Here is a 14,315-nt window from a genome sequence, read left to right as displayed (position 1 = left end):
ATAATATCTAAATAGCATGTATTACTTTTTTGTTATGTATCTGTTATGATCTTCTTTTTTTTTCCGGTCTGCACTTTGTTGACCTGTGACCTGTGACCTGCGACCTGTGACCTGTGACCTGCGACCTGTGACCTGCGTTTTACACTAACCGCGTTTATTATGATAATGATTATTATGATAATTATGGTAACCAAAGTGAGAGAAAAATTAAGCTTGAAAAGCAAAGTTCAAATACTTGAACTCAGTGAAAAGCGCAATGTTCTAGGGCTAGGATTATTTTTGAAACCCAACATTCAAAGATAAATTGATAAAGACAAGGACTGTTAGCATATTAATCGTCAGCCGTGCAAAATTACTCGAATCTGATTGGTTTAGAGGAGTGCAATTAATCGTTAATTGCACTATTACCACTTTTTGCACTCTTCGGCGGGGGGACACTTTTGTCCCCTTATTCTTTTCTCTCCCAAGTTCTGTGTCAGATACTTTTTTTTACTATATAATAAAAAACAAAGACAATTTTTTTCTTCAATATTAAAAAGAACAAAGAAATTTTACATTTCAATAGCTTCTTTTAATTGAAAACAAAGAAAAATTATACTGCAATGTTTTCTTTTTAAACAAAAGAAAAAAAAGAGGTTTTCGAATGTTTACTGACGATTACCTCGGAATCGTATGTTTTGTCGTGCAATTAACGATTGATCACTCGTAACAAAGGAGAAAATACCGTAATTTGCACTCGTCCTTCGGACTCGTGCAAATTACTATTTTCTCCTTTGTTACTCGTGATTAATCGTTAATTGCACTCCAAACCATACGATTACTAGTACTAATTGATCAACAATCAAATTAAGGAAAGCCAGGCATCTAAAGTTGGTTAAAATCAGCGAAACACTAAAAATAAATGTACTTTTTAAGTAACTAGCCTTATCAGATTATGTCATATTTCAAACTTTCCACTAATTCAATATTGGACAATAATAAAACTTATTATTATATTTTTAATGGCTGTGCAAAAGTCAATCAATTTTTTCTAACTCGTTGTTTCTCAATGTAGTTTTTCAAAGAATTGTTTTTTCCTGGGGAATTTTACTGTACATAGGAATTTTAGATTTCAGTTGCACTTTTTCCCTACAAATGCATGAAAACATTACCAAGAAAGTCTTTTGTACATGAGGATTCTCTGTATGGCCAGATACTTCCGTAGGTTAACGCTCATATCAGAATTATTACTCAGCAATAATGCCATAAATTTGTAGATTAAAATTGTTCGTTTTAAGAAAAAATGAACATGACCCATGGTTAATTTATTAATGGTTATTTGGCTGAAAGTACAGCTACTTAAGGAAGTTACCATCCCCATTAGAACCATGGGCTGGGTCTTCTACAGTAAACAAGTAATATGCAGAAAGAGACCATGACAAGAAACATTCTATGAAAACCATGTATACACAGAACTGGGTTGAACCAAGCACTAATTGAGGCTACAGGTAATCAAACCAACATCCCAGGAAATGAAAAGAGAATCATTTCTCAGACACAACTAATAACTCAAGCCGGAGAGATCAATCAAATAATTGATTTTTATAAGTGAACAAGTCTACAAAACTCAAACAATAAGATTCAATATCTTAAAGTTGACACTTGTTCAGCAATCAAAGTTTGAGATCATAGCAAAAGTTTTCATTTTCATCCGCCTAGCAAAGCTGGGTTGTATGGATTATCCTGTATTCAAAAAAGCTCAAAAAAGAACATCCCTGACTATTGAATTAACAGCACAATGATTTAAGAATTTTCAAGCCGTATAGATCAAATCTGTCTACCCGAGGCTTGTTTACTTTTGCAGAATTGCAGAACACCCAAAAGCTCAAATTTTTGAGAAAAATCCTTAATACTCAAAATAAAATCAAGAGCAAGAGGTTTTTTTTTATGAAAGTGAGTCAAAATAATAAAGGTTATGCAAGATATTATAAGTGCATTTTAAGCAGTTATTGGACAAAGTCGAATCCAATATTTTTCATATTGGATGAGACTTTGTCCAAATAAATGGTTTATTATCCGTTCATCGCTAAAATATTTCTCGTTTTCAAGCATAATTCCAATTTATAAGACCGTAAATCTGGTTTATTGGTAGCTTTTTATTCAAAAGTCTTATTTTTATTTTGTGACGTAACGTCAAAAAGAAGATGCTCAATTGTCATTGAACTCATTGTGTGACGTCAGTTTATGAAATATGTAGCCTCCATGGAAGCTATATATTCGAAAATATTGGACAGCAAAGAAGCCAATCAAATGTCGCTATTTCTTACTAGCAAAGTTATTTGTCCATTTCTGAATGGCAATTGAAAAAGGATAACACTTTCCATCTATAAATGCATGAAAACATTACCAAGAAAGTCTTTTGTAAATGAGGATTCTCTGTATGGCCAGATACTTCCGTAGGTTAACGCTCATATCAGAATTATTACTCAGCAATAATGCCATGCATTTGTAGATCCAAAAATATTTTCATAAAATAACAATATGCTATCACGAAGGGAAGGTTTGAATTAACTCCAATTCTTCAAAAACTTTTTTGAGTAATTTTGATTATAGAAAAGGTATTTGGTGTGAAGTTTCAGAAGATTACCTCATTTTACAAGTATAGTATATTCAAGTATATATCCCCTCTAAAAAACGTGGCATTGATGAGATTATTGTTTGCTATTAATTGACGTCTTATATTTCATCAAAATCTTAACTCAATTAATGACCTTAATAATAAAGGCCAAGTAATATATCTGAATACAACAAGGCCGAACCCCCTTGAGGGGGCAAAAAAGGTTGGGCTAGAACTGGTACCTGCTTTTAGCCTGTAGAGTGACACTTAGTATTTGCAAATCAGGGGTTACTTAAATCTTAGAGTAAAGGTCACCTAATTCTTAAGGCGAGCCTAAGACCTACATCCATGACTGGTACAAACTCAATTACCTGATAGCACCTTTCCAGAGACTCTAGGTTAGTTGAGGAGTTTTAAGCTTGCAGTAAGAGTGAGTGAGAATAGAATACTTGTTTCAAGATGCCTAGTTGAAACGATTCAACAAAGTAACCAATACTGTTAATTTACTTTACCTCTATTTGAGAGTTCAGAATTACAAGAAATCTGTTTTAAGAACTTTGAAATGAACTTTTCCAGATTCCAGATAATATACATATTAAAGATTTTGTGGCTTGTATTAATAAAACATTTTTAATAAATTTTAAAAAGGAATTTAGAATTGCTAATAATTCTAATGATGAAACAAGACTACCTTGTGAAAAATTTCTTGCTTTCAGCATGGATGTGTCAACATGTCTCTCCATTTGCAGCCTTAAAAAATTAAAAAAATTAAATGTCCAATATGATATGCAGAGAATTATAGAAGTGATTGATTCTTAAAAGCCAAACCATTTTTAAATTTCTTTTGCAATTTAAAGAAAAAGCTTCTGAATTAAGAAGATGGACACCATAGACACCATAGACACCATAATAGGTGCAATGCATTGCAGTCGTTCAAAAACGACATTGATAAAATAAAATTAATTTAGATTTGGTGCAGATTTATTGGATGCAAGTCAGAGAATTCCCAGAGGGCAGAGATGCAAAAATTATTTTATTTACCATAATGTGGAATAAAGTCACTCTTATACATCATTATACTACAGTACTAATTCAAGATTCAATAAAACAAGCTGGATGCTGTTTGGACCTACCTGATGATGAAAGTTTGATAATAAGGCGAAAAATAACAATAATCATAGTCAGAAAATATAGCGTTAGTGAAAATGCATAAAGCATTAAATCTCATCATCGATTGTTGATGGGGGAGCTGGAAAGAGGTAAGGAAAAAGAAAACGGGGGTAACAAACGGTCATATTTTAGGCATTGCTAATTTGTATCTCATGGCTTTTTTGGAAATCGAGCTCTGTCACATTATAGAAATTGCAATTTTGCATTAGGGTGCAAAATTTCATTAAAAAATATAAAGTACAGTTTGACAAACTCAAGAGAAACCGTTTTTCTGGCAATTTTTAGAAAGTTCCGGCTTTAAAAATCAGTTTCATGCTTGATGGTGAGCATTGTTATCAAAAATGTTTTGACGTGAAAAAGTCCAATGTAAATCTTGAAAAATCGCGATTTCCAGCATATTTCTGGCATCAAAATCAGAAAAAAACTAATGAGCTTATCTCGAGAAAAGCTGGTAACAGACGGATGGACGGACGAACAGACAAACGGACAAAGGTCATTAAAACACAAAGTGCAAGTGTAATGCAAGTTACCCCACTTCACGGTAACTAATTACTCCACACTTCCGTGGATGCAAGTAAAAAAAGCGGAAAATCAGAATTTACCTTAAGTTTTATTCAAATTGGCACGCTAACGATCTCTCGAATTAGCACAGGATATAACTCTGCGAAACGTCCTATAAAGTACCAGACGGCACACTCTCTTTCTAAAACTAGTTTTCTTGAAATATAAAAATTTTAAAAGAACCATTCCTATTTTATTGAAAAGAAGAAGGCTGATTTCAATGTTTTCGGGCACTCTCTGAATCTAACTTTTTTATTCAATTGAGCATAAATTTTGATCTAATGAACCGATTTTAATAAAAGACCCATCAAAATTTAAGTTTATCCTTCTTCTTTTCAATGGAATAGGCGGGTGAACCTCACAGCAAAACAGTCCAGTTGTCTACTCTAACTGCTTTTTGTCTGAAACAGTCACACAATCTTTGATGAGTCGTATTTTATTTTCAAATTACGGCTAAAAAGAACAAGTTTTCTTTGGAGATAAGCCGTTTAAACCTATACCAGACGAACACAGCCTTTCACCTGCTATAATAACAAAGGGATCAAATAAACAATTCACATGGTTGGCAGGCTACTAATGTTTTTTGTGGAAACACTAATTCTTTTCATCACTTGTCGGACAAAATCTATGTTGCAAAACTAGCGCAATCTTTGATTGCATTGTCGGAATTTCTAGCTGTCGGACGAGGAAGTGTCGGACTTTTGATGACTCCCCAGGAATAGGCATGTTACTTTTAAATTCTTTAGATTTCAGAAAATCAGTTTCAAAGAGAGAAACTTTTTTGTGACACACCCGGTATTAGCATTTATTTCCATAATTCGGAGCAGATAGACCTTTTTTCAAAGAGGCGTCCTGTTGAATAATTATGTAGTCCAGCCATAAAAACAATGATAGATAGCCATGCATAGTTACTATATCATGCATAATTACTATATCATGCATATTGTAATAATTATGCATGGTTTTATCATTGTTTTTTCTGCTGGACTACATAATTATTCAACAGGGTGGCCTCTTTGAAAAAAGGTCTATTATTTCCAGCCCGAACAGATGGAGTAATTAATATGTGAGACTGAGTGAATAGGTCGTCCCGTTCTCCCAAACAACTACTGAAAAAGGAAATGAAATTTTTCGTTACAAAGAGGAATTTCTAAAGTATCAAAGAGGTACTATCTTAATGCTAAAAAAGAACAACCATGAACAGAAGGTTTCTCATATAATGTATATAATGTAGTATAGGAGATTTCAAAGTTCGAAAGTTTAGACCTCCTTTCCTTTACCTGTCGATCTGTCTTTCATCAAGCAGTTAGCATATTTCTTTAATGTTTCATACAGAATTTGATCATACATTTGTGCTGTGTATCCGATCGAGTTTTCTGGCTCTTTTACAAGTATTTTAGATCAATCAAACGGTACTCCAAAAACCTGCAAAAACACATGTCTAAAAAATTTTTTTCGCGCGCTACGAATCAAATTTTTACCGCTGACCGAGTTATTTGAACCGGGGGTTTTTACAAATTCTACTAAGTTCAGTGTGCTGAAATGGAGTGTTTAGATGATAAAAGTAAAGTATTTTTGTAAAATTGAAAACAAAATTCGAATCTTCATACCGATAAATTTTCCTTTAACTTTTTTAATAAAGTGAGTAGCTTCTTTTCACATTCTTAAAATTTATTTGCCTGCTCCGTTTTGTATAGTTTTTGGTTTTGTAGGTCTGCGCGTATTGTCTCAACGGCGCACGCAAAACAGTCAACAAGAGTCAAAAGAATACAGATAAACATGATGATCGACGTGAATACATGTTTTTTTATAAGCATCATTGCACTTGTAAGCATATCTAGGCTCAGATATGGGGAAAATTAGGCATATGCTAAGCATTACCTCGAGCCTATGAAAAAAGTATAAGCAGCTACTTTGTAGTATGGATATAAGCAGTATTATAGTAGTTTCAACTTTTTACCCCCTGAAAGATCGAAATTTGGTCAAAATTGGTCAAATTAATCCCGCCAAGGGTCGTAAAATTCACAAAATTTTCCTTGGTTTTCTCTTTTTTAGTCCCGGTAAGGGTCCAAAGTTTGAAAGTCGGGCGGCAGCCCCCTGTCAGCTCGCAACCCTAGTACCCCCCCGGGGGTATTAGGATATAAGCATCTCTCAAGCATTTTTTGAGCCTTATTAAGCTTTCGACCTAAGCATCTCTGAGCCTGTTTTCGGATTTTTATATGCTTATAAAAAAACATGTACAAGGCAAGGAGCGTTGTTAGTTCAAACAAAGATTAATTATTGGCTTCATTTTTTATGTATGGTACTAATGTTTTTCTAAATCTCCATCAAATTTATGATACATTTTGGTATGCAATATGACCATGTTTTGAGAAAGTCTATTTTCAGATTTTATTGGACACTACCATAAATGAGCTTTAAAATAGAATTTTTAGGGCCTTACAATTCCTTTAGGGTCTAAACATGAAGAAGAAAATTATTTTTTCATACGCACCATAAGTATAGGTACCGTAGGTCGGGGAAACTTCGGACAGATTTTCAAGTTTTTTCTTTATTTCTCGAGGAATATGAAAAATAGCTCAACCAAACTTACTGTACATAACATTTGTGTTATTGTCTTTCAGAAAACAAACGTTACAAGTAAATCAGCCAGGTCATTATGAAAGAAACACCATCTCAATTTCAGAAAGGTCAACTTCGTAAAATGTTAAACTTCGGAATGATTTGCCGTCACTCCAACGATCTACCATCATGACTGGATGCTGCGCTATTTCAAAACAAAAACATTGAATTTGAAGTGCCATTTGTTGAAAAATACCAAGAGACAAATTCGTGTGAGCCGAGAAATTAACGACATAAAGATACGAATTGCGCTTAATTGGTCATTAATTTTTTCTGGGTGTGCGATGGAAGTGTGAATAATAAAACTCATCAACCAATCATTAGTTTTTATGGACGCTAAACACATGATGAGAGGGTCTTCCTCAGAGTGAATTGGTGAAACAAACACGTTTTATAAGGGGGCTCCCCCAGGGGCTGGCGTGACACGTGAATGACCCTTTTTTCTGTCGTGAATACGTGAATTGGACTTTTTCGGCGCGTGAATACGTGAATTGAGATATCAACGTGAACGTGAAAATAAGATTTTTCCAGCGTGAATTCGTGAATCGAGATTTTGAGCGTGAACGTGAAAAGCGAATTATTGTCTAGAACAAAACTAAATAAACCTAAATCTTAAAAAATTTTCTTGGATATCATACTGACGTAATGTTATTGTAAAGTTATTCAAAATAATCAAAACTTTATAAAATTTAAAGATAAACAAATATTTTTCCTGATTTTTCTGAGGACGCATTTTATAACATTTAATGACAACTTTTGTGATGCAAATACTGCATCCAACGATAGTGTTTTGAGCCAAAACGAAAGAGGCTTAGAGAAAATTCGACGCTAATGATGGTCGTCTTTCTGTAGTCACTTATATTGTTACTAAATGCAGTACACAAAATGATACCGCATTAACTTGGAGACAGGGAACGGTATTTGCTCTTTTAATGATTTACATAAATAGGTAGTTCTAATAAATCTTGTATAAATGCATCATCGAACATTCAGAAGAAACTCTTGTGACGCCGCACCGTGTAGGGCAGGTACCTCACTCGCCGTACCATGTTTTTGCCAGTAAATGGTCAGTGTTGAATACAATGAAAGATTTTGAGTGAATTGTGTGACCAAGAAGGCATACGTTTTCTCAGGAATAAAAGAAGAAAAAATTGTCGAAAATTTTTCGCGCTCGCTTCGCTCGCGTTATTCTTTTCCAAAAATTTCCTTCTAGGAGACGAAGGTCAAACTAGACGACCTTTAGTTGCACCACCTCTTTGAAGCCTGAGACTTTCCAGTCCAGTATTTTAATACGGGTCTGCGACGAAGAAAATCGGAGGGGAAATCCTTAAAGCTAAGCCTTAACATTGCATTTACCACCCTTAACAAGTAAATTCAGTCAGGGTCTATATCACTGTACGCCAGAGTTCTTTGTAACTTTGGTGTGACAGACCTTAAACATTTCCCTAAAGGGTCGACGCTATCGAGAATAAAATCACAAAACTGAAGAAAACTTAATTTTGATGAAAATTGTTGGCATAAGAATAGGTCAAACAGCTTTAAAAGAGGCCATAAAAAGGTTATATTTAGCCCAAAAAGTTCACAATCGTTTAACACTTTAACAAAAGAATTAAAAGCAAAATTACCGCGTGAACGTGAAAATGGTTTTTTTCGCGCGTGAATACGTGAATTGGCAAAAATTTGCACGTGAATACGTGAATTGAGGGTCGACTGGGGGGGCCTCTATAAGAACTTTTTCAATTAGACTGTCTCGTTTCCTTATGTTACTTATCATATCGTTATATTTCATTAGATATTTTTCTTATTTTTCGCGTGACTTTCGGATGCTAAGTTCTGAGTATTATTTTTTTCGGAAGCCCATAAACTTTTCCGACTTTCAAATAAAGTAACAACCGAGGTAACAACGGTCTTTTTAAAACACCCCTGTGTCGACTCCCGCTCCACTTAAAAAATTGGGACGAGATTTCGTACCCGGTGGGGAAACATCTTTTCAATTTCAACCTTATTAGGAAATTGAAAAAAGCACTTCAAAACGACCCCAACAAATTTTGATAAAAATTTCATCCCTATTTTGTTATGTGTTGTTTTGAGTGAAGTTCCACCGGGGCTGTGTGAAACATGGGTGTTATAGAGATATAAGCGAGAGAGCTAAATGTTCATGTTCTGCTTCAAGTTTTATTTTTCGCAATATGAGAATTTAGTTTTGATTCCTGTATTACATTATACATTACCGTATTACGTATACATGCACTTTAGTAGTTTCAGTGAAATCGGAATCAAAGCAGCAAAAAGCCATCGCTGTGGACAAATGGGTGTTTTTTATACAAGTCAAGTGAAATTTAATGTTTGCTAAAAATATCGCTTTAAATAACTTAAGTTACTGTTGACTTTCATATTCAACTTGACTATACTAGGAGGCCACTGCTTTTTTCTACACAGACAGCGGAATAATAAAACCACGGAATTCAAACCCAGTCTTTGATGAGGTTTCCAATTTATCAAGAGATAGAAAATTGACTTTCTATTCAACAGTAGACTACAATTTTGATTTAGATAATTGTTCGACGATGGACCAGGTGGACGTGCGAGGAAGTTAGCGCGATCAAGATCGTGGTTAAAAGTAACCCAATATACTACACAAGGCTTGCCTATGTCTTAGTAGTGAAAGAAATCGGAACGAAACGCGTACTGTAAATCACGAATTAAATACTAATGAAATGTTTTGTTACCAGTGGGACTATGGGCGGTTCACAAGTTCGTCGATGCAGTTTTTATAGATTAGATTAAAAAGAGATGAAAAGAAATAAATACAAAATACCTACCGAGTAAGTAAGAGCTTCAATGGTAGACTAGAAACATAATATTGTATGTAATTCTGCTTCATTACCGCTGTATATGTCTTACCTTACTTTAAATAAGACACCCCTATCTCACAGTGGCCCCGGTGGATTTTTTCCCACAGAGGGGATAAAAATTTCCATTATTATTTTTGCCAAATTTTCCAGTGGGGCTGGAGGATCTGTGACACAGGGGTGTAATAAGCACATACCATTTGACGGGTTTGAAATTTTCGAACTTATCGTCTTTTGATTTGAGTTAAAGGTTAAATGTTACGATTACGAAATTTAGTTTGTTAATACAGCCAAAAATATATCGACTATATACACCCACTTGCGGATTTAAGACAATAGAGCAAGTATGTCGGAAGCATACGAAGGACTGCAACGCTCGTTAAAAGACAATGGATTTACATTTACAAATATCTTCCTCTGATAAGTTCGACATGGTCTAAAACCGCCTATAACCCTCCAGTAACATAGTGATAGTTACAGAGGTTTCTTGAGTCAAAATGATTTGTAAGCCAGCTGAAAGAACCATCGGCTGTCATATCACCAAAGCGGCCTTTTTGCTAATGATATTTCGATTATCAATTTGCAGTATTTTTTCACCGGGGACACATTCATTTTGTAGTTTTCACATCAAAGCCGCAATAAAAAGATTATATTTATTTTGGAGAAATTAGGCACCTGGATCTGGCAAAATCACTGATCACTTTAGGCGTACAAACGAGCACAAAGTTTTGCGAGGCCGAAAGAGCGCAAAGTTTACAACAAACTTTCACGAATCGTGAAAATTTAAAATTTTTACACAAATAATGGCTTATTAAAGGCCACTTCTTGAATGAATAGGATTGCAACTGTACTGGAGCCTTATCCGCGTGCTGGCCTAGCAGACGAATAAGACGCAGTGGGTGAGTGAGTCTAGACTACGAAAGGGGCGGGCTAAAGGAACCTAGGGGAGTAGAACCTAATCCTATTTGCAGACAGGAACGGGAGACTATGCAGTTACAATAAACTAATATTTAATAACGACAACACTCTACAATCGTGCTACAAATATGAAAAGGATACTTACAAACCTATGTCCTGAGCAGGTCCGCCGCCGATCGCTGCCGAAACAACACTAAAGTTTAGGAGAGCTGGACAGCAATTGCTAAGTTGCTGCCCAGTGGAGCGTGGAAGGCGTAGTTGGGCGTTAGAAGGGCGCTAGATACGATCAGTAAAGGTATAGCCGAAGGAACTTTAGTACACAACCTTTGTCTTTTGACTTACGAGGCTTAGGAGGCTATATTTATTACAGCTTTTTACAGATTTTCTATTTTGTCAAAAACTTTTCGTCTGCATAAACTTTCGCGAATGGCCTGAAAGAGAAATTTGCATAAACTTTCGCCAGCAGAATTTTTCGCGACTTTCGCAAATTTTGGCCTTTTTGGCGAAAGTAAATGTCTTTGAAAATTCTGAACAGGCCAAGTTTATGCTCGCGAAAATTTCTCAAAAGAATTGGAAATCTATAAAACCTCAAAATTGTAATAAATATAAAATTTTCGGCATAATTTTATAGTTTAATGCCTTTTATAGTCGAAGAGCAATAGTCTTTATCGGATTTAAGGTATATTTTTCCATTTTAAAGCAACTTTCATTCAAAAGTTCTCATTTATATCCAACGATTCACGAAAGTTTCTGCTCGCGAAAGTTTGTACGCCTAAAATACATGCACTACTGTATGTCATACCACCATGGAAAGAGCATGACAAATGCGTCTTCAAGTGTACCGGAGGCTCTTTAATTAGTTACGATAATCTTAGATTTAAATCATTAGAATTTGCATCCAACGTATTATGTGGATCAGATGGTGACTTACAAGCAAGCTTTTTCCAAGAATTGTTTGACATATTCTAATGTTCTAATGAAGAAAATCCACCATCATCGACTTCTAATAAAAAAAGGGTTTTCCCTTTACCTTACTTTATACTAATAAAGCACCAAATTATCTGCACGTTTATCATCAATGTCTGGTGACGTCAGAACAAAGTTCTTATAATTGCTTCGAAATCATATTATGTTTCTCTTGGGATTCGTTTAAAGAAGATCTTTCCCGGGTGACGGTAAAGCTATTCTCGCAGCGACTTTCTCGGCGAATTTATAGAGCAACTTTGAAGAGCTATTGAAGATTAAGGAATGCATATTTTTAGCCCAAATAAGTTTTAACGTTACATTAAATGTCTCCTCTTTTCATCACGTAAATAAAATTACGAGGTCGCCGCTTTAGATATCCAACAAATCTCTTTACAATGGAAGATAGTAAAATATCGTGGTTTTCTTCAATTTCTTCTTCGTTTTTCTTTCGGCGTTCCGTCGCTTGATATGTATCGTCGAGTGTGCTTCATTTCTGAACTGTGAAAGAAAAAAGTACGATAAAATGTTAAATCCTCGCGAAGTAATCACTTGTTAAAGATTTTAGTCCGAAGTTTCCTTCATTCCGAAGTTTCCCCGACCTACGGTACCTAAAAAGTATAGGTACTAAAACCTTCATTTCCATTGTGTAATCTCTAGAGATTTTTGATAAAATTTTGAATAACTTCGAATTTTACGACGACACTTTGCGATAATTGAAATTCTTTTTAAGGGGCATGTGGTTTTGAGGGGTGTCCTGGTAGTTTGGTTTGGATTTTCTTCAAAAGCAGTTGAAAAAGACTGCTCTTTTCTTACTTCTGATTCAATATCGATAGAAAAAAATTAACATTGTACTCATAGAAATTACCCAATTAAACATCAACAAAATTTTGGCGCCCCCTTGAAAAACTCTTTTGGCGCCCCTCTCAGATCTTTCTGGGTGGTGCACTGCACACCCTGCACCCCCTGCCAGGCCGCCACTGCCTGCACACCCCTCTATCACAGCCCCAGTGGAACTTTTTTCCTCAGTGGAGGATAAATATTCCTGCAATTTTTAAACATTGAATTTCGAATGGGGATAAATTTGAAGACAATTTTTCAATGGGGCTAGGGTCCAAGCGGGTTTATGACGCAGAGGTGTACTTGGAAATTGAATAAAATTTTGAAGTAACATTTACAAGGAACTAATCATCTCTAGCCATTTCCTTACTTTTTCTCATAGTTTATCAAAGGTTTTCCAAAGTCACAAAGAATCACTCTAGGAAAGTAAAACCAAGGGTATATAAAACACGGATCAGATATAACGATAACTGCGAGAGATTTGAGACGATTAGAGCAGTAGTAAAAATGTTTCTATAAATTAAAGAATTCTATCAAAACGTTTAGACTATACAAATTAAAAACAAAATCAACATCGACCCTCTGTGAAATAAAAATTATCCAAGGCAACAAAAGATGTTGAAACACCCTGTTGTCCGATAATTGTGAGTGATGATTGAGGCTCTACTTTGACGGTCAATTTAGCCTTAGTCCACTTATGTTTATAGTCTAGCGTCTCCATCAAAGTCCTTGGGTTGGGGTGCTTTGCAGCCATGCTAGGTTGTGCTTTCTCGTGAACTGTCAGTCGTCCATGTGTGATTTGATAAACAAAATGAAAACACATCTCTCCGTAAGACTTTAATCCACCTTCAGGTAATACCAATTGCCATGGCAACCAAAGTTTAGCTCTATAGCCTCTGTAAGGGACGTTCACATATAAATATTTGGAAGAACCATTATAGCCTTGTTGTGGGCCGTTTTTGTTTATTCCAACGGCCCAATCTCCCGTATCTCCGAAGGGTTGATTCCACCAATCACATTCATCCTTCTCAAAATCACATTCAAAATATCTTCGAATCTTTTTCAAAGTAGGTTTCCTACCGCCATTTTGGACGATATCTTTATCCTCTCTGACGCAAAATTGACAAGCTTTGGCACAATTTTTACGCATGTAATTATGGTATCGATGATCATGATGACAATAACCGGACGCTTTATATCTTGGACAGCGCACGTTCAAATCCTTACAGTTCGGATCTGCGCAGAAGAGACAAGACCGTCGACAATGCTTCTTCATGAAACTGAAATATTCATTGCCTGGTTGACAGTATTCTTTCCATGAAGGACATTTTATACGGATATCGTGACATGGTTTGTAAGCGATTTTCTTCGTTGGTCGAGGATAAGGCGTGATCAAAATTGAAGGACATAGATTACAGGTCCGTCTACAAATCTGGTACATATAGCTTCGGTAACCTGCTTGATGACACATACCGTTCATTTGCCAGTAGTAGCAAGCTGTCTCCCCACCTTCATCATAACAGTTGCCCCATTCTTGGCCTTCCACCAGGTGAAGACAGGGTAAGAGAAGGATGGTGAGTAGACCAAGCCACATCCTTGTCCACATTGAAGATGACAGATTATTCCTACAAATAAGAATTCGAGAAATCAGCTATTTGAAATTTACAATATAATCAAAATATCTATCGATCCATTTTTTTCCTCTTTCTCTCGATGACAGTTAAATGTTCTGTGTTTTTTTGAAAGCGATATGATGACCCCTCAATAAAATCAACACACAGAAGCTGACTGTG

The 14,315-nt window shown here is 35.4% G+C and overlaps 1 protein-coding gene across 1 annotated transcript; it reads right to left on the bottom strand.

The window, feature by feature from the left end:
• Positions 1–13,012: 13,012 nt before the first annotated feature.
• Positions 13,013–14,315, bottom strand: LOC136800641 (uncharacterized). The gene has a single exon (XM_067057287.1). It carries the CDS (start codon positions 14,126–14,128, stop codon positions 13,091–13,093), a length of 1,038 nt encoding a protein of 345 aa, XP_066913388.1. The 5' UTR covers positions 14,129–14,315; the 3' UTR covers positions 13,013–13,090.

Source organism: Clytia hemisphaerica, unplaced genomic scaffold, assembly GCF_902728285.1.
Source record: "Clytia hemisphaerica strain Z4C2 unplaced genomic scaffold, Clytia hemisphaerica genome assembly, whole genome shotgun sequence".
NCBI classification, from domain to species: Eukaryota; Metazoa; Cnidaria; class Hydrozoa; order Leptothecata; family Clytiidae; genus Clytia; species Clytia hemisphaerica.
The sequence above is the reverse complement of the archived record's forward strand: the minus strand, read 5'-3'. Positions and strand labels throughout refer to the sequence as shown.

Coding starts and splice junctions, on each gene's coding strand:
- LOC136800641 (XM_067057287.1), bottom strand. CDS start 14,128: ATGTGGACAAGGATGTGGCTTGGTCTACTCACCATCCTTCTCTTACCC.